At 39.5% G+C, this 21,091-nt stretch overlaps 1 protein-coding gene across 2 annotated transcripts in view; it reads right to left on the bottom strand.

Annotated features, from left to right (window-relative positions):
* Window positions 1-343: 343 nt before the first annotated feature.
* DOK6 (docking protein 6) overlaps window positions 344-21,091 on the bottom strand; it is a 167,880-nt gene continuing 147,132 nt past the window's right edge. Inside the window, exon 8 of one of the 2 annotated variants that reach the window (XM_035125321.2) lies at window positions 344-483. In XM_035125321.2, coding sequence (XP_034981212.1) covers window positions 344-483 — 140 coding nt within the window. Of the gene's footprint in view, window positions 484-16,425; window positions 16,818-21,091 lie in introns of those variants that run through there. The other variant, XM_035125322.2, reaches the window with a different exon arrangement.

Here is a 21,091-nt window from a genome sequence, read left to right as displayed (position 1 = left end):
CAAACAGGCAGTGTCTGTGGTTGTGCAGAAACTTCAGCTCCACACCATCAGTACTGCAAAGGGAATTCTTCTTTCTTCTTCTTCTTCACATTTTTCTTTTTTAAAAAAACAAAACATATGGACAAAACCAAATACAAAAGTTAAATAAATAAAACACTTAGACTCTGCCTCAGGGAAGCAGTGATCCAAGATTTCACCTTCACTGTTGCAGCCTGGAGACATGTGTCCTCAGTTTTCACTACGGCTTGTCTTCTGCAGACACCGAGGAAACGGCAAGTGGCTTCCAGGGCCTACAGGCAGGTTTCGGACTAGACGGTCTCTCTGGTTAGACACAGGGTGTGTGTCATTGGATGAGGCCTGAGCTGTAGCTGAATCCATAGCTGCTAGACAGTGACATGCGTGGCCCATGCTCCTCATCCTGCTCTGAGGTGTAGCTGGGAAATGTCTGTGCACGAGTCACTTTTGTTGAGCTGAGGCTGTGACCTGGAAGGAAAGGAGTGGGGAGGTGAAGGAGACCAATCTCATGAATATTGTTATACAGTATTTTAACAACTGCAAATTGCACATATTCTTGATGTTAACAAGATGCACTGATATTCCAAAAATGGTTTATCATTCATTTAAAAGGCTATGGTAAGATAGGTGTAAAGGGAGAGCTGATGTCAACAATAATTCTACAACCTATCTTGGGCTTAAAATATGTGTAAATGTTATGGTGCTCCTGCAGCCTATATCCCTCCTTATAGACTTCTGGACACTAGTTTGTTAAGGATTGCTGGGAATTATAACTGTGCAGTACCCAGAATACTTTAAGGGACATGTTTCTGTAATGTTACAGACCGTGATAGATTTGGAAAGGGGTGTATTGTTGCTCCACCTGTCACCATATATATTTTAAACACAACACTGGAAGATTGGACACATGCCAATTGAATGGGGAAAGGAAGGTAAGTATCACATAGATATCTCCAGTTTGCTCTAAACTCGTTGGTAGGTACATGCCAGCCCTTTACATTTGTCTCAGAACAAATTACAGTTACAGAATCTTTTGTAGTTTCCCCTCTAGTCTGGAGCAAAGAGATCTATGGCATGAAGCTTGGATGATTAGGATGATATGGCCATTCTAATGCACTATTAGTGTTCAGCTTCCCCTGCATTCAGATCACAGAATTATTAAAGGTTGGGTTAGTATGGCTCAGGCTTCCTCAACCTCTGCCCTCCAGATGTTTTTTGGCCTACAACTCCCATGATCCCTAGCTAGCAGGACCAGTGGTCAGGGATGATGGGAATTATAGTCTCAAAACATCTGGAGGGCCGAGGTTGACGAAGCCTGGTATGGCTGGTTATGCAAACATCTCATGACCATCTTGATCCAATCTGCTGGGGAAATGCAGTATGGAAAAGGTAATCTCATATAACTACTGCTTAAATCCACTGAAATTTACAAGCCAATCAAATCCACAGAAGGAGACCAATCAATAATAGTTATGAGCAGAAAAAGTACAACAGAAAACAGTGGTGGTATCAAGGAGTGAAAGCAGAGACAGTACAGTGACTGCAATGATCAGACAGTGTTCTAATATTACACATCAAATGTGAATACACATACATCTTAACAGTGTACTAGCTGGATGAATTAACCTTTGCTTTTGAAACCTTTAATTAAATATCATGGCTTAGATGTATTTTGGCTTCAGGAAGCCTTTGTGTTAAAATGTAAACCGGCAGATGATTAATGAATGGGAAGTCATCAATCTACGCAGTTTGCTGGAATACCAGAGACTGATTATAAATTGCTTCTAATAGGCATTACTCTCCCACCAGATTCCACTTGCTGTGCTTATAATACTCCAGAGGTTGCATCAGAATACAGTGTGAACTTGACGATGCCTCCTTTAGAAAGATGCCACCTGGCCTAAACTTTTGCGCTTCTTACTGCAGAAATGCCAGTGTTGTCCTGAAGGTCTAAATCTTGTCCCTATCATCCTGACTTTTTAAATGTTCCCCAGTGTGATGCAGATGTTTTATTTGTACTGATAAACTTCATAAGGAAACAAGCAGCTCTCCCTCCAAAAACAAAAATGCACATTCAAGATATTGCAGGCTGGTTCAGTTCGTCACAAAACATTTTAGCCATAATTTTTGACGCCACCTACAAAAGTTCTGTGAAGAACAATAGTAGCAGTATCTGGTAGTGCTTAAGTAGTTAGAAACATCTGAAACAGAGCAATGTGTATTTGGTTTTACCTAAAGAAAATAAAAGTTCCCAAATCCTAGGATGGTGGCGGAGGCGGGGTGTGTGTGTGTGTGTGTGTGTGAGTGATAGTAGGTCATAGCCATGGGCATTGTTCACAAATCCCATGATTTCTCTGCACTTTACTGATGTGTTTATCACCCTGCCTTATGCGTTTTCTTGTCATCAGGGCAGGGATGCAGAGCTTGTGGCCCTCCAGTTGTTGTAAGACTACAACTTCTATTAGCACCAGCTAGCATGACCAATGGGCAGGGTTTATAGGCGTTGTAGCATCTGAAGGGCTATGTAGGTTGCCTCTTCCCTGATCTTTTCTTCCACTGTCACCTGTAGCCAAACAGATTGTTCAGGCTGGCACCAATGCAACCTGTTTGGCAACAGTTAACATGAGTGTACACTCCATTGACCCATGACTTCCTCATTCAAATGACCTTCAATTTAAAACAAGAACAAACAAACAGACAAACTAATGGTGCTGTTCAACTTTAGTAATTCCCAACAGATTACTGCTAAATGCAGGGCTTTTTTTCATCTGGAATTCTGACCTTTAAAGCCCTAAACGGCCTCGGTCCGGTATACCTGAAGGAGCGTCTCCACCCCCATCGTTCTGCCCGGACACTGAGGTCCAGCTCCGAGGGCCTTCTGGCGGTTCCCTCATTACGAGAAGCCAAGTTACAGGGAACCAGGTAGAGGGCCTTCTTGGTAGTGGCACCCACCCTGTGGAATGCCCTCCCACTAGAGGTCAAAGAGAACAATTACCAGACCTTTAGAAGGCATCTCAAGGCAGCCCTGTTTAGGGAAGCTTTTAATGTTTGATGGATTTCTGTATTTTAGAATTTCTGGTTTTTTTGGAAGCCGCCCAGAGTGGCTGGGGGAACCCGGCCAGATGGGCGGGGTATAAATAATAACTTATTATTATTATTATTATTATTATTATTATTATTATTATTATTATTATGGCACCTCTCAGGTGGTCTCAGGGTTGGATTTAGGTTTGATGAGGCCCTAAGCTACTGAAGGTAATGGAGCCCTTTATATGTCCAGTTGTCCTTGGTCAACAACAAGTTGTCACTGTTTTTGTGTTGAATATATGCTATGTGGTAATTTATGGACCTAATAGGTATCTAAAGCCATTTGCACATAACAAAATATGTATTTTATCAAAGTAATTTTTGAACTGAAATACATCATAGGAGCCTTCACAAAACACTGTTGCTGTATGTTGGTTTTATTTTTTTATCTTTTATTTTGGAAATGTTCATCCAGTTTTTTCCCCTTTAAAATTTTTGGGGCCCCCAAGACAGTGGGGTCCTAAGCTATAGCTTGTTTAGCTTATACGTAAATCCAGAACTGGGTGGGCGCCATTGCCATTATAAGAGAACAAGGGAGACATTCATGGTGAGTTCCAGCACCTCTTTTTCTAGAAAAATAGAACTGGCTAAATTTACTATAACACAACCTGTTAGTAGACAACTTACAGTGATTTCGAGTTCATTCCCAGTGTAAAATTTCCGCTTCTAGCAGCCAAGCCATTTATAAATAATGCATACAACTGTTTTCATATAAAGGGGTGTGTGTAATGCATGCTTGATTCATGAGTTTGTGAGACAGATAGTTTAGGTCTTGTCAATAATTTATCAGTATTTAGAAACAGGATTTTTGTTCCAATTGAGAACAGCACTTCTGTAGCCAGCAGCTGGGAGACAAATGTTCCTTTTCATTGTTTCACTGTGGGGCTGACTTTGGGCTGGTAGGTCACCAGGGCTCCAAACTTGGTTCCAGTTGCTCCCGTTTTTATGTACACTTTGATAACACTCAGTCCCTACAGGAATTTATATAACAAACAGCCAACTAATCAAAATGACAAGAGTAAATGTAATAATGGAAGGGACACTGCAGGAGGCTGAGACAGGCAAGGGCCCACAGCCCAGATCCCTAGCTGGCCAGGTGGGGCTTCCTAGCTCTGAGTGGAGGGGTGTGATTTCTCAGCTGGAGTAGGCTTGGAACAGGTGAGGGTCACATGCCTTGTCAAACCCAGATGCTGCAATCACCATGCAAAGTATAAAAGGGTAGCAGAGCTGAGGTGTTGGGTGTGTTTAACTACCCAAGCTGATGGACCTTGACTTGGCTGCTACAGGACCGTGCTTCAGTTTGGACTTTGGACACATGGATTGACTCTGGGCTGGAGACTTTACAGTACTGACTTGCTGCAAGGTAGGCCAGAGTCTGGGACATTTTTATTGAAAATAAAGTGCCTGCCACCAAATAAAGGAAATGTTGAAGCTGACCTACAAAGCACTTTGTATTTATCACTCCTAATTTCAAAGGAATTTCAAAGGAAAATGTAACCAATCCACTTTAAGTTGTTTAATTGCAATGGTTCAGTTGCCAGCAAGTTTAGAGAACACTTGGGGTGTTTGTTGTTGAGCCTTACACTGCAAGTCTCTGCATGTCTATTCAGAGTCTCACTGAATAGGACTTTCTGCTATGTGCCTGATCATTCTCACAGTTTACATTGTTGTTGATTTATATCCCACCTTTTCCTTTGACAGGGACTCAACACAGCTTACAACCAAATTTTATTTCAGTCCACTTATCTGTTTAAGGTGTTGTACAAGCCTGTAAAGTAGGTTAGGTTGAGAGGTTTTAATTTGCTCAAGGTGACCAGGTGAGCTTTACAGGGAAGCTGGGAATTGAACCTGACACCTGTGTGTGTGACCTGTATGTGCATTGGGCAGGCTGTGTGTGTGTGGGGGGGCAATACAATGATGCTTGGTATCAAAACTGGCATGCTAAAAGCTGGTAACCTCTTGAAAGTTCCAGAGGGCACAAAACACTACAGCTTGATTTTTGTGTGCTTTGTATTGGGATTGTGTTTGGAAGTCTGGTTTTGTACTTTTGCAGATGAAGCTAAATTTCTTCCATGCTTTCACCTCCATATCACTAAACTGGAGGAAGGGAACTTAATTCTGTGGTTTGTCTCAGGTGCCAAAATGACTTGGGTCGGCCCTGATCCTACATACTGTAAATAACCTGCAAATTAGCAGCTTTTTTATAATACGGTATTACTGTTGTAATGTAACAGAACACAGATATATTTCAGTGGTTGTCAGTTTATCAACCTACTTGTATCATCTAGACGGCTCTTTAATAGGGTTTTTTGGGGGGTGGGGGGTGCTCCACTGAGTAATGTATTGGCTGCCATCTTTTCTTTCTCTTTCTCTTTAAGTTGGTTTCTTGCAAGTTATAAAAGCCAGGGGGTTATGACCAAAGCACCATAAGGTCATTTTTATCTGAAGAGCTGGTAGTGTTTGTTTTTTTCCTTTCATAGCTTGTTAATTTGTACTAAGAAAGAAAGATCTGTAGCAACTGCAGAGTCAATGGGGAATTTGGATTAGATGCTATTAAGGAGCTAAAAGAAGAACATTAATGGATATTTGAAGAATAAGATGAGAGCAGATGCTACTGCTCATACAATCACTTAGATCTCTCCAGATTGTGAAAGTGATCCCTTCTGATCAGAAAAGTTCATAAAAATCTTTAAGAAAATTTCCATTATTACTGCAAATTCCTATATATTTGCGGAAAGGCATAGAAATAGCATTGCTACACTTTGGAGAAAGTGTGTTTCAGAGGTGCATCAAATTCTATTTTTTGTAGTCATTTTGTGGAGAAATGTGACACAAGGGGATGGGGGGGGGGAGTCATATGCCCACAGTTAATTTCCACTGGGACGAATGAAAACACTTATTTCCAGAAAATCAATCATTATTATTGCTGCTGCTATTAAGGACATAAAAAAACCTTTCATATATATATATATATATATATATATATATATATATATATATATATATGAGAAAGTTTTCAGAACAACATACTCAGAATAAGAGCACATGAAATAAAAGTTTGCCATGTAGCCAGATTCTGATCCAAATGTTTTTTGGACCACAGCTATAGCATACTTAAGCAAGATCTGAAATCTGATCAACATCCTATAACCTCCTTTGAAGCATTAAGTGGCGGCTTGCGTATGTGTGTGGGTCATTATGGATCAAATATCAGTGAGAAACCTTTCATATCAACAGTATACAATTTATTAAAGTTAAGTTCATCCATTCAGCTGATAATTGAATCATCATGTGATATACATGCATGTGTTATCTGGTGCTTTCTGGCATTTATTTTCTAGTCTAAGGCTCATGAAAATGTGATGCCTTGCTTAATAGCCTAAGCTGTTAATTGCTTTATATTTTGCTGATGATCCTCTTCATTTTCAGTACTGATCCATTTGTGCCTGCCTGCATTGTGACTATATTTGATTAAATGTGGTTGTTTATGGCTAGTGGTAAGATTCAGCAGTAAGGAAATGCAGAAGACTTTCATTTTCATTAAAAACAGCTGTTTGGCATTATAGTCTGAAGTACAAAATGTGGCTGTGGTGTAAAATGAGCATGAAAAGGCAAAAGAGGAAGACAGTTATTGAACGCTCTGGTAGGAATATAATGATTCACCCTTTGTGAGAGTGCCTAGGGACTTAAGTTTATGGGCATGAACAAATAAGATAAAATATAAAAAAATTGGGGAAAATGTTTATATTGGAATGACCTCGAATGACCTGAGATGTGAAGGAAGATATAAAAGTAATGGAAAAAACGCAAACCAACCAACAGAAAGTGATTGTTGTGCCCAGGCACAACCCAAGCAATAGCAATACACCAAGAAAACATTATATGAATCAATGTATTGCTGATTTCACATCTAAGCAGATTTACAAGATAATTTTCTTTTATATCCTTGAAAATTACCTCTAGTACCTTGCATTCCAATAGGCACCTTTTACCAGCAGTGATGGATTTTTGATTTACAGTTCTGATAGTTCATATTACTTTCCCTTCTTGTCTCCAACCATGCCATTGTAATTAATCAGATGTACCCTTATCAACTGTTCTATATAAATACTTATCTATCCTATTGGATTCCCTCGTTGGTTGGCAATAAAATTGCAAGATGGAAGTAATATTAACATACTAATGTGATCTGCGAAATATTTCTCTGCTGGAAATTATTTATTACACTGTGAAGACCTGAGGAAGCTTTAGTGGTCTATTCCTGCAAGTTCAAGTGGGGACTTAGGATGGAAGGTAGTGTTTTGGCTGCCCCTCTCCTCCCTTCTCAGCCCAACCAAGAAACGTGTTGCTGCTCTTAGCCTCTTGGATTTGGAGAGGGCAATCTCTCTACTTCAAACAGAGAGGGAAAAGGGACTGATCTAGCTCATGAACAGATATATGGGCATTTGCATATTTAAACACCAACTTAGCTTCCTTCTTTCTCACATCTACCATAGTGTGTGTGTATGTGTATGCATGCGCTGGCGTCAGCTGTTGTGAAGAAATGGTTTGTCTACTATCTATCCCCTGATTATTGGATCTTATGACTTGGGAGAGAAGAGGGCTGCTTTTTCAGAAGGATGTGACATAAGTTCTTTCCTGTCCTGCCCAGCTGCCAAATGAGCTTCATTTGTAACCCTGATGCAGACAGAACAAAGTGACAACAGAATATATACAGTAGTTGGTGATGGGCTATGTGGTGTTCATCATCTGCATTATAAGAAATGCTGCAAGGGTTCGATTGCACAAGCTACTCCTGGAGAAGTATACAGTGGAACCTCGGATTATGAACACCTCCGTTTATGAATTTTCGGTTTACGATCTGGAACGGATTAATTCACTTTCCATTACTTTCAATGGGAAAGTTTGCTTCAGTTTATGAACGCCTCAGTTTATGAACAGACTTCTGGAACCAATTACACCCATGCTTCGGGTTAAGTACGCTTCAGGTTGAGTACTCTGCGGACCCGTCTGGAACGGATTAATCCACTTTCCATTACTTTCAATGGGAAAGTTTGCTTCAGTTTATGAACGCTTCAGTTTATGAACAGACTTCCAGAACCAATTGTGTTCATAAACCGAGGTACCACTGTAGTTGCAATCTTAGACATGCTTGACCTGAAATTCCTACTGACTTCAATGGGACTTTATTAAAATAATATCATTTGTTTGTTTATTTAAAACAGTTCTACTTTAAAGCACGGGTGCCGCTGTGGGTTAAACCACTGAGCCCAGGGCTTGCTGATCAGAAGGTCGGCGGTTCAAATCCCCGCGACAGGGTGAGCTCCCGTTGCTCGGTCCCAGCTCCTGCCAACCTAGCAGTTCGAAAGCATGTCAAAGTGCAAGTACCGTAGATTATTCCTGCCGCTCCGGCGGGAAGGTAAACGGCGTTTCCGTGTGCTGCTCTGGTTCGCCAGAAGTGGCTTAGTCATGCTGGCCACATGACCTGGAAGCTGTACACCGGCTCCCTTGGCCAGTAAAGCGAGATGAGCGCCACAAGCCCAGAGTCGTCCGCGACTGGATCTAATGGTCAGTGGTACCTGTACCTTTACTTTAAAACCATTCAAAAGTATAGTGTAATAATTTAAAAAAAACCTATTGATTTCATTAGCACAAAACAGAAACTTTTGGTGTGTTTCCTGGAAAACATGGTTATGTTTGTGGTGTGTGAATAAATGGCTCAGAACTGGCTGGTGCAGATATGCATCAGCATTAATATACTAGAACCAATTAAAAATGTCTCCTACTTCTCCCCAGACACTTCTCCCTTTTCAGATTAAAAGTTTTTTTTTTGTATGTGTGTTTTTGTTTTTTTAGGACTTCAGGGTTTGGAGAGTCCCTGAAGTGGTTTTTCTTCTAGTCATAAAAGTCTTTAGCAAGTAGTGTTAGGAATTCTAAAACAAACAAAGTAGTTTAGTAACCTGTTATAGATCTGAACAGTTAAGCAGACAGAGGATGAAGGCAAGCCAACGTTACAGCAGGTTCTTAACTCCCCATTCCGGCTTCACAATCTAAATAACAGACGTGAATTACCAATGTGCCTAATTTCCAATTTAATGTTGCCATCTGCAGGGATATCCTGTTCTTTATATATTTATTGTGATGCATTCAACTGGGAATCTGAAGAGTAGGGTTGTGCAGCCAAATCCTAAATTGGGTATATTTCGCACCCTTGCCTTAAAGAGATGAAGGCTTTATATTTTTCAACAGTAAACTCAATTCCTCTGTTTCTAAAATGCAGGATAGCAAATAACTTCTATGGGAAAATAATTTTGGGCCTAGTTTTCTTAGGTTTTGTTTGCGTTGCCATTTTACAAAGTTTTGATTGTTGTTGCTGTAAAACAGAAACTCCCTTAGATCTGCCTGTCTGAAATTTTGCTAGGTTAATTCTCTTGTATGTCTTCAGGTTTCATGCACCTATGTTTAAAAAAAAGACCCAGAGAGTTATGGCTGCTGATATAAACAGGATAGCTTACTATTATGAATGGAAGCAACTTTCTAAACAGAAGTGCATCGGGAAGCTTTTAATGTTTGACATTTTATTATTTTTTATATTTTGCTGGAAGTCACCCAGAGTGGCTGGGGAAACCCAGCTAGACGGGAGGGATATTATTATTATTATTATTATTATTATTATTATTATTATTATTATTAGAAACAAGCATTGTTATTCAGATTTGGAATAGTTTCCTATTCAAAGAAAAGTTGGTTTTCAAATATGGTTTTAGTATGTTAGGAAATAGTAAAAAAGAAGAAGATGGTGATTCATCCTTTGCTATAAATAACTAGATACAACAGCAAATATACCCAGTATACTTTATGGATGCCAGTATTGGTCCAAGATTAAAAGCAAACAAAAACTACAGAGCATAAGGTTGGTCAGTTATGTAACAAAGGAGACATAACCAATAATCCACCAAAATCACAATGAGCAACAGTTGCATTTACAGTTTGTCTTCTTGGAAAATAAGACTGTCTAAAAGTAATTCCACTATAATAACCATATTTCACTTTTAGTTAAAGCCAAATCAATTGGAGAACAAAGCTAAGTGGTGTACTCAGCTGGATGCGTCAGGCTGTGGCTGAAACAGCTGAAGTGTGGGATAGCAATGCCATTAATGATAATGCATAAAGATTTCTACTGAAACAATACCGAGAAATTATTATAATGGAACTCAGTCCAATAATGACTAAACCACCTTGATTACTCAGGACATTGATTTGGCATGATGAAAACCATCCCACTTCCAACCTTCTACCATTTAGTGGCTGTTGTTTTTACAGTTTCTAGCTACAGATTTTTATTTTTCTTACCCTAGAGAGCCAGCATAGCCCCAGGACTATTATGCATTACTGGGGGTTCTACTCTGCCTTCTGTGTACTGTAGTCATTTACTCTGCAACTGTTCTTTTGTAGGGCAATTTTCTTTTCTAGTATGTCTTGAGCCAAATCATATTGTGTGGAATGACAGGCTAAGTAAAATATGGCACCCTCCTCCTCCCTCTTGGGCTGCTCCTTGTCTGTGGCACTTCCTACATCTTGCTCCTCTTCATTAGACAGCAACAGTCACCCCAGTTGGGATCATGTGACACGTAATGACAAAAATATCCATAAAGGGAGAGCCTACCAGCTTTCTAGTTAAATGGTTCCATTGTTGATCGGCTATTACTATTAAGATGTTTCTCCTAACGTTCAGCCAAAACCTATCCTCTTGTAATTTAAGTCTATTTGATGTAGTCCTGCCCTCTGGAATAGCAGACAAGTATTTGCTTCCTTCTATGTGGCAGCAATTTGCATATGGGGACCAATTTGTGTATACTGTACTTAGCTATAATGGTGGTGCTGGAAACTCAGTGGATATGCAGGACTTGGAAGTAAGTGGTTTCCGGGGGGGGGGGGGAGCCATTGGCAACGAGACCCAAGCTGTTAGTTTAAACAGCAAATTGTGTCAGATTGAAACAATGAAACGGCAATTCAGGCACACACAGAATTACAGAATTCTTCTGTTTCAGTGTATCTGAAGAAGTGTGCATGCACACAAAAGCTCATACCAAAATAAAAACTTAGTTGGTCTTTAAGATGCTACTGAAGGAATTTTTTTATTTTGTTTCGACTCAGACCAACACGACTACCTACCTGTAACTAGAATTCTTACCGTTATCAAGAAATAAACTTATTTACTTATAGAAGTATTTATATACTTCTCTCTTGCAAAACATCAAGACAATGTACAGCAAAATAAAACCTTTAAAAGCAACACAAAACAATTGCTAAAATGGCCAGCTACGCCAGAAAAACACCCAACAACAACAACTGCATAGGCCTGTCAGCAGAAACTTTCATTTGGAATCATGCACTAAGATATAAACATAAATGAGAATATATGATGTGAATTTGGACGGTCAGAATCTAAAAGCTTTGTAATATAAGTAGTTAAATCGGGCACCTTTTTGTTGTTGTCCAAAACCATAGTATCACAGATGTCCCCTCAAGGGACATTTGAGAAAGCAAACCTGCAGTGGGTTTCAGATGACTGTTTCTAATAGTCTGAAAATATAATGCAACTATACATTCTCAGGTTGTTACCCTGAGGGAGAACGTTGCTAATTAAATAGTTTTACATTATATCTGGGCTTTTTTCTGGGTGCCTGTTTTTGTCTTAGTCTATTACTTAGATTTATTTTTTAAATCTACAGTCTGATAAGCTAATCTAACCTCATGGTTTTCAATAAGGAAACTTCCAGGTCCTGAGTATAAATTTCCTAAGAATCTGTCTACATTTTCCTTTGCCACCTGCTTCTTTCCAATATGTTGTCTTTGGCTCTTCCACAGCAGTCACAAGTAAAAAAGATGGCCCATCTGTTTAATGCTTTTGTCTGCCCACTGACAACCGGAATATGTATTTTGAAAGACCAGGGAGAAAGGATACAATGACATGTTTTGATTTTTGCTATTACAGCAGCTTGCAATAATTCTCAGAAATTAATATTTATCATGCATCCACTCACGATTATGAATCAATTTGTGTAATTACCTTTATTTCAACTAAAGTAATGTATTTAGGTATATAATTATATGAAGATAAGCTGACTGTTAACAAAGCACTTCTTCATGCTAAAATCCAATTACTACTTAGCATAACATTCAAATGCAAGTGTATTTTTAAGCACAGTGAGGTTTGAAGCTGGTGTGGTTTCATAAAGGTTATCTGCAAATGCTCTTTCAGTACAAAATAAAATATGCCGCTCAGTCAATTAGACACAGCCTGATCCTATATACGTGGTGTGAACAGTGACTTAAAACAGTGTTCCTTCGGTCACATCAGATGTGAACCATGACTCTCCTGCACTCCCTTTAAAACCAAGGTGGAGAACCTGAATGAATCTTGAGGCCAGTCATGTGTCTCTCACCAGCCCCCAGCTCTATAGGCTATCTCTTCTCTTTGTTTTCTTCAATGCAAGAGGCAGAGTTGGGATGGAGTAGCCCTTTGAAAAAGAAAAAAAAGTGTAACCCTGCACTGCTGCAGGTCCACCCACAATTGGTTTCTGGCACTGTCTATCATCAGCTGTGACCTTACATCAACTATTCCTGTGGTCAAGAGTCATTCATACGACAAGATTGTCACCAATGCCTGCTGTAGAACAAACCACTACAGTGTCTCGGGTGCAGAGGGATCCACAACATAAATGATTCCATTGTTGCTGAAAGGCTTTCAGTGTTGTATGTCATCTCCCATTTGCTCTGTTCCTATCCCATCCCAACCATCCTTTGCTTTTCCATGCCACCCAATAAGTCATGTCCATTAGCAATGCAATCTCACTACTGCACCACTTTGGTTTACACCGCTTTATGCCCCTTTCTCACTTACTTTTGGTCATGTGGTGGAATTGCTTCTCAATGTCTTCTATCCCTACTGTTGTCATAAGTAGTAATGAAGAGTATTTGGCTATCAGAACTGAATAATTGTCCGGGAGCCTTACTTCCAGCACGAAACATGATGGTACCAAAATGATATCAAGGTCTGTGCTAGGCAAGGCTCATTGGAGACAGCATCCTGCAGTGCAGGTGCCACCACTAAGTAAGCTTTTTCTTTGGTAGGTGATGGGGCACCCAAAAGTGTCTGTGTTGAGGAAAGTACATGGCAAGACAATGAGTCCTTCAATATTTTTGCTCCCAGTCATGAAGGGTGTTAAATGTGAAAATGAGCACTTTGAATTGAGTCTGATGACGAGATGGAAGCCAGTGGAGTTGACAAAGCACAGGCAAAATGTGAGATCGTAACACCCAGTCCCAGTTTACAGCCTTGCAGCTACATTTCGGACCAATTGTACTTTCATACTGTCTTCAAATGCAGCCCCAAGTATAACACATTACAGTAGCCTAATCTGGACACTTTTAAGACATGGGTCTGAGGCCAAGCTATTTTTGCCTAGAGCTTTTCCTTGTTTATATTGCTTGGTGCTGACAAGTCCAACCTAGGCCGAAAAGAGACGCAATTTTCCTGGTGGTGGTGCTTCCTCAAATGACTCGTCACACAGAGACTTTAAAAAAGAGACTGAAGAGGAGAGCCTGGTTTATAGAGCATATACTAACTTTTAGATAATGAAGAGATAATATATGAACATAAAGCTAAGATGTGACAGATATTATATGTAATAAAATGGTAAACTTTCTCTTTCTGGGCCTGCATTGCTTTATTCTTGCTTTTACTGCTTAAGTAATTCCCATTTGTCCTATTTCCCTACAAATGTGGCAACATTATTGTTACTTTGAATTCTAATATTTACAGATTAGTATCATGAGTCATTAATCAGTTATTCTCATTAGTGGAGTCTCAGGTGCCAGACCAGAGTACCCTCTTAAAGTCCAGGACTTACAGTACTTAATTTATTTATGAGATTGATACTTTACCTTTCTAATAGATATGAATTACTCAAGGAGGCTTGCAATAATTAAAATCACAGTGATTACTGCAACACAGCAACAAAATAAAAATATAGTAATAAAAAATAGGCAATAAGAGACAGCATGATAGCTAAGATGCAGACTACTTATGATGTTTCCTGCTTGGCAGGGGGTTGGACTGGATGACCCTTGTGGTCTCCTCCAACTCTGTGATTCTATGAAATCACTTCAGTGTAGCAAATTAAAAGCTTGCCAAAAAAGTGTTCATAAGGTGTTGGAAGGCAATCGGAGACGAGGCTATCCAAACCTCCTGAGACAAGTTGTTTCGCAATACTGGTGAGGCCACTGAGAAAGCCATTACTTTATTATTATTTCATTTTGGTCACCTTTTACACTAGAATGTCTCAAAGTGACTTGACAAAAAATAAGATACAGCAAATGAAGGCAATTTAAAACATTGACAATACACGATACATAAAATGCTCCACCAATAATAAATTAATAAGAACCAAGTCCTACCCACCCCACTGAAAGATGAGCACCACCGTATTGTTGGCATCTGCCCATCTTGGTAGACAATGGAAGGATGTGCCTTTGGGCATCAAACCATTGATCTAATTTCCCTTTTGCATTCTCACAATGCCCCCAACCTACCACTGCTCTGGTGAACATTATGGGAAATTTAAAGAGCAGCTAGATTCAAGTTGCCTGGTGGAACACGGCCACTGCAACCAGGTAAATTCACCAACAGGGGGACAGGCCCACCAGAGGACATTTTGCTCAGGGTTTCCTCAGACCTGGAGATCTGATGGTGGTAATGAAATACATTGGTCAATAATGACCGATTTGATGCTTTCTTTGTAATGTGCTACTTAGACTAGCTTGTACCACCTTGAATGTATTTAAAAATTGTAAAACTGAAAATATATATTAAAATATCACAGCTCAATCCTCTGCATGTTTATTCAGAAGTAAATCCCATCAAGTACAGTGAGGCATACTTCCAGACCAGTGTCTTATGTGGGGTGGTGGTGGAGATTCTGTGGCAATTGCTTTACCAAATCCCCATCAGGACATGGCATCCTCCTTTCTACAAATAAATAATGTTTAGCCGCCGCCACCTTTAAGAATCACATATATTCTGGAAATTCCTACCGAAAACACTGTGTTACCTGTATCATCAAACTCAACTTGGTTTTACTCTAGGCAAAGTTCTTTGACAATTTTAGTGTTATTGAAGGATCAAACTTATGTAGTAAAAGTGGAAGTTACTGCATTTACAGCAACGTGATTGATGGGACCCACTTGTGAACAACTTTGGATTCAACCTAATGGTCTAATTTCATGATCTGCTACAAACGATCACTTCCTGTATGTGGTACCATATCATAGGATTAATTAAGCTTTAGGTGGCAGTCATTTGGAGCCATCCATCTTCCTTCACAAAGGACATCCTCTCTGTTTGGCAGCTATTTAACTCTGCATTTCTGGTGTTTCTTTGAGCACAAATGAAAGCTAGCCTTTAAAAGGTACAGCATGAGCTGATAGAAAAATGCATCCCAAGACAGACACACACTGTGCTTGCTAGTAATCAAAAACTCACTTTTCAAAGCACTCTCTGTTGAGTCATACTTGACTCACCTCTAAGTACACTCAAACCACTGATACAAAGAAGCATGACAGCAGAGGAAAGGTTACAGGTAGGTAGCCGTGTTGGTCTGGATCGAAGTAAAATAAAAAAAAAAATAAAAAAAATTCCTTCAGTAGCACCTTAAAGACCAACTAAGTTTTTATTTTGGTATGAGCTTTCGTGTGCATGCACACTTCTTCAGATACAGTGAAATGGAAGTTTCCAGGCACTTATGTAGAGCAGAGGAAAGACGCAGTTTAAGCAAGCTCTGCCTAATTCATTAATTGAGATTCCAGCCAGATATTCACAAAGCTTTCTTTACACTGCCCGTGGCTGATACAATTGGTATGACATTTTGTTTTCTGTGTTCTCTGATACAAATCAGCTAAAATGCGAGCAAATCCTGTTGCACATTCTGTAGCAAAGTCTAAATTCATGCAACCTTCATTGCTATCATAGGTAGTTTTTCTTGCCTTTCTCCCCAACGTCGAAAATTTAAACTCCTTGGGGACAGAGCACTGGCTTTTTTTGTTTTGTTTTTTCATTTATGAAACACTGTAAAGTGCCATATACTGTACATTAATGGTGCAAAATAAATAAACTCACTCTTTAAACAAGAATTAGCTTAAGAACCAAAAATGTGGAACAATCATGGATGTTCTTCAAGAGTGATTATTTATTTATTTATTTATTTATTTATTTATTTATTTATTATCACCTGTAGAACAAAGGATGCATGGCACAACCATAATACAGTTCCTGGAGCCATTTATTATTACCTGGTTACTGAAACTAGGAAGGTATGTAAAACCAAAGTGCATTCTGGTAGGTTACTTTTTAAGTGGGAAGTCTATGCTATATCTTCTCTTATCTAATGTATACAAGAAGAAAAATACAATTCTATGCCAGCTAACCCTGGAGTAAGCCCATTCGAAATCATGCGTAGACATGCAAAGGACTGTGCTGTTGCTCACTCACTGAAATCCATGGAACTAAAAAAAAAATGCTTAAATTTTCTGGATCATGACTTAACGTTAAGAAGAAAAGTATTAAATATATTTTTCACTGTTCAGGCCAGGCAAAATAATGCAGAGGGAGTGGTGTTCTCTCACGCTTGTCCGTGAATCATGGTAAGGTTTGCCTGAGGATAAGGGAGAAATTAATTCATTTCACATTTTAATGTGCAGTTGCCTAATTTGTACTTTCTAAACCAAATCAAACTATAACACAGTGATCTTTCAAAATCTTCACCTTATGTAGAAACATGTGTATATTAGGAAAAAGGAACACAAACAGATGTGGAAATAGGGTGAATTTAACTGAGAATTGGAAAAACGAGAAACAGAAGCAAAAAATGGCTGTCACCCACCCCTAAGAATTTCAGTTTGCGTATGAAGCTTTTGACCACCAGAGGGCATTTGGGCTCTGTCGGCCATTTTGGCCCATCACACTGTAACATAAACATCTATAGGTAAATGAAATTAGATTATTCAAACCTGTAAAGTACGATAGTTACAGCGGAAACCAAACCTCAAATCCACCAGGATTATTGAGTTTCAAATAGGTGGAACTTGGGCTGTCCTGGCTGAAATGAGCTGAGGCTATGCTGGTTCAGTTAGGGCTCAACCAGTGAAATTTAAGCTGGCAAAAATTGTGCCGGTATAAATGCCCCGAAAGGGGCATTCCTGGGGTGTGAGGGGTGGTGAAAAGGGGCAAGGAGAGACCTATACATATTTCAGCTCAGTCATGTGACCCAATTACTGAATAGAACTAATGTTGGCTAAAAGGCTGGTGTAAGTCAAACTCTATTTTAACTCTATTGGTATCTGAAGAAGTGTGCATGCACACGAAAGCTCATACCAATGGCAAACTTAGTTGGTCTCTAAGATGCTACTGGAAGGAATTTTTTAATGCTATTTTAAAGTTTCAGGTAGGTAGCCGTGTTGGTCTGATGCAGTCGAAATATTTTTTTTAAAAAATTAAGAAATTGTCCAGTGGCACCTTAGAGACCAACTAAGTTTGTTCTTGGTATAAGCTTTCGTGTGCATGCATACTTCTTCAGATACTTCTTCGCGCATGCACAACGAAAGCTTATACCAAGAACAAACTTAGTTGGTCTCTAAGGTGCCACGGGACAATTTTTTATTTTTTTATATATTTCTATTTTAAAGGTTTACTTTCCCTCTCACAGGCAGCAGGCTGTCTCATCTGGCAGTACCTCCACTTCTGAATGGAGTTTGCGGTAATGTTAACTTATGCTGACATAATTTTGGGATTGCTCTGCCCATCAGAGTAGACCTATTAAAATCAATGGACTAAAGTTAGTCATGACTGACTATGATTTGGTAAGATGCCACTGGATATATACTTTTCCAGATAAAACTGATACCAAAGTGAAATTGTTTTTTTATTTGGGCTTATTTGCCGAAGTTTCTTTTGCTTTTGTTCCTGCTTCAGATGGTTTCAAAAATATGACCCGACCTTCCATTCAGGCCTTCTATCCACTGAACTGTACTTATCTACCAGACAGTGAAAAATAGCTATACTGTCCAACCCTAGGGTGAGTCATCCGACTGCATGCCACAGTTTTAGGTAGAAAACTTCATGCTAGTTTGAGAAGAGAGTTAACTGCCATGGAGTCAAAGCCACAGTTATTCAGGTGTAAGTTTCACTGCATTTAATGGTATTTACTAGATCATAGAGGATTGCAGCTTTTAAATGCTGATTTGTTATTTGAAAGTAATTTTATTTTCTTATTTGGTTGGCAAAGCTATTGCAACATTAAAGATTCTTTCTAATTGTCTGTGGAGATGACGAAAGAACAGCAAATCTGAAATGAAAACATTTGATCAATGCAAAGCATTATGCAAACCTGTAATCAACCTAACTTCGAATGAATAACCTATCCAGTTATTACCATTGCTTTAAAATGTTCTCATCCAGTCCAAGCCCTTTGGGCATCACAAGTCTAAGTCTAAATGCATAAGCAAGAAGTAACACATATGGACACACACACTTCCACTATAAGATCTGTCTGCAAAATATAAGATTATTTTGAATCAGTAAGTGAGCACCGTCCTCTCCTCCAATTGTGTGCTTTCATTTCTTCCAAATAGCTACTGTTGCTTTTGAAGTCCATTCCACCCCCATATCAGTCTGCAATACACAGTACCTCCTGTCCCCAGGACCTGGGAGCACTGAATTCATACAGGATTTATGATAGAAAGTTTTCAGCAGAAAATGCCTGATTTCTATGACTAGCTAATTAATCTAAGGTAAGACAAAGTCAGAAGCAGTCATTGGTCACCCCAGAGGAACAATGGACCAAATACTTTTGTGTTCTATCAACCTTGCATCCGTCCATCATTCTGCCCGGAAACTGAGGTCCAGCACCGAGGGCCTTCTGGCGGTTCCCTCGTTGCGAGAAGCCAAGTTGCAGGGAACTAGGCAGAGGGCCTTCTCGGTGGTGGCACCTGCCCTGTGGAACGCCCTCCCAACAGATGTCAAAGAGGAAAACAACCACCAGACTTTTAGAAGACATCTGAAGGCAGCCCTGTTCAGGGAGGCTTTTAATGTTTAATAGATTACTGTGTTTTATTTTTCTGTTGGAAGCCGCCCAGAGTGGCTGGGGAAACCCAGCCAGATGGGCGGGGTATAAATAATAAATTATTATTATAATTATTCTCTTCTTATTAAATAATATGTGCTTCTGTTTACTTGAATCCCCTTAAAAGTGGCAAAAGATGCAATATTTATAAAAGCAATGTAGCAAGAAAGTGTTTGTTTTATTCTGCATTCTTATTTTTAAAAATATTACACATACTAAAGATTGCTGCCGGCAATAGGGATTGTTTATCCCCAAGTCTAGCGCTGGTTTCTACAGATTTCAGGGGAGACAAAGCATTTGATTTTATTATTTTATGTTATTTAACGGATTGCTGGCACACATGATATGTAACAATAGAAAATGGAATCCATAGAGTCCTGTTTTGTGGCTGATGCATGCTTTTTGGTCCATTTGAAACCAATGGAGATCACTCTGGCCAATACCCAGTGCACTCTCTTGAGCTACACAGATTGTCTCTTACTGGCTCCATCTGAAGACATTTACAATCTCTCTCTAAGGCTCCTCATAAATTGCCAGCACGGTCATCACTTGGGCAAAATTTGGCTACCCTTTTCCTAAGCAGTTTGTTACTTCACACCTTTGAGAGCTATAATCAACTTGCATTGTAAAGCCAGCACAACAGGCACCCCCCCCTTACATTTATGACTGAAGCCTCAAAAATCTTGATGACTGGCTATAATTTTACAATACAGTGGAACCTCGGTTTATGAATTTTCGGTTTATGAACGTCGCGGACCCATCTGGAACGGATTAATTCATTTTCCATTACTTTCAATGGGAAAGTTTGCTTCAGTTTATGAATGCTTCAGTTTATGAACAGACTTCCGGAACCAATTACACCCATGCTTCAGTTTATGAACACTTCAGTTTAAGTACTCCGCGGACCCGTCTGGAATGGATTAATCCACTTTCCATTACTTTCAATGGGAAAGTTTGCTTCAGTTTATGAACGCTTACTCCGCGGACCGTCTGGAACGGATTAATTCACTTTCCATTATTTTCAATGGGAAAGTTCGCATCAGTTTATGAACGCTTCAGTTTATGAACAGACTTCCGGAACCAATTGTGTTCCTAAACCGAGGTACCACTGTACTCTGGGGCCTGTTATATCACCTCATTTCAATTTTAATATTTTCAGGATGGTGGGAGAGGCGCATGAAATAAAATAACACAGAGAACTGTTTAAAAGAAAAAGATCTACAAGGTGGAAACTAGAAACAAGCATGAAACTATTTTAACTATGATCCGATACGTCTAATGTGTACAAAGCTTATGACTCATGCATATAGCAGGCCGCCCATGCGGACCAGTATTACAGATACAATGCCTTTGCACAAACATTAGTCCATATATCCAATGTCTCTGTCACTGAAGTCCAATGGCTTGGGAGTTATTTCAGCCATTTTCTGCTCCTAATCACAATGTATGTGTTAAATGTGGTATTTATTTATTAGCAGAATCCAAACATGGGAATGAGAGCCTGAGCCCTAGCATCCTATATACAAATAGCATTCTGTGAGAGTGGACCTTTATGGGGTGCTAACTTGAATAAAAAAGTGGAGGGGGGAGGTAAGCCCCACCCCACACAATTGATCACATGGTGTGGTGTACACACAACATTTGAATGGCGATACCCATCAACTTTGGAGGGGGCCCAATCCCCTCCAATATTTTATTTCTCACAGTGAGAAAAGTGAAATTCAAGATGTAAAATACATACGGTAGGCAAAAGGCTGTGTTTAGGCAAGTTGCTATATAGTTAAGTCAATGATGATAGAATTTTGGGT

The sequence above is a fragment of the Zootoca vivipara genome, chromosome 8 (genome assembly GCF_963506605.1).
Source record: "Zootoca vivipara chromosome 8, rZooViv1.1, whole genome shotgun sequence".
Classification (NCBI taxonomy): domain Eukaryota; kingdom Metazoa; phylum Chordata; class Lepidosauria; order Squamata; family Lacertidae; genus Zootoca; species Zootoca vivipara.
Note: the sequence above shows the minus strand (reverse complement) of the source record. Positions and strands in the feature narration are given on the sequence as shown.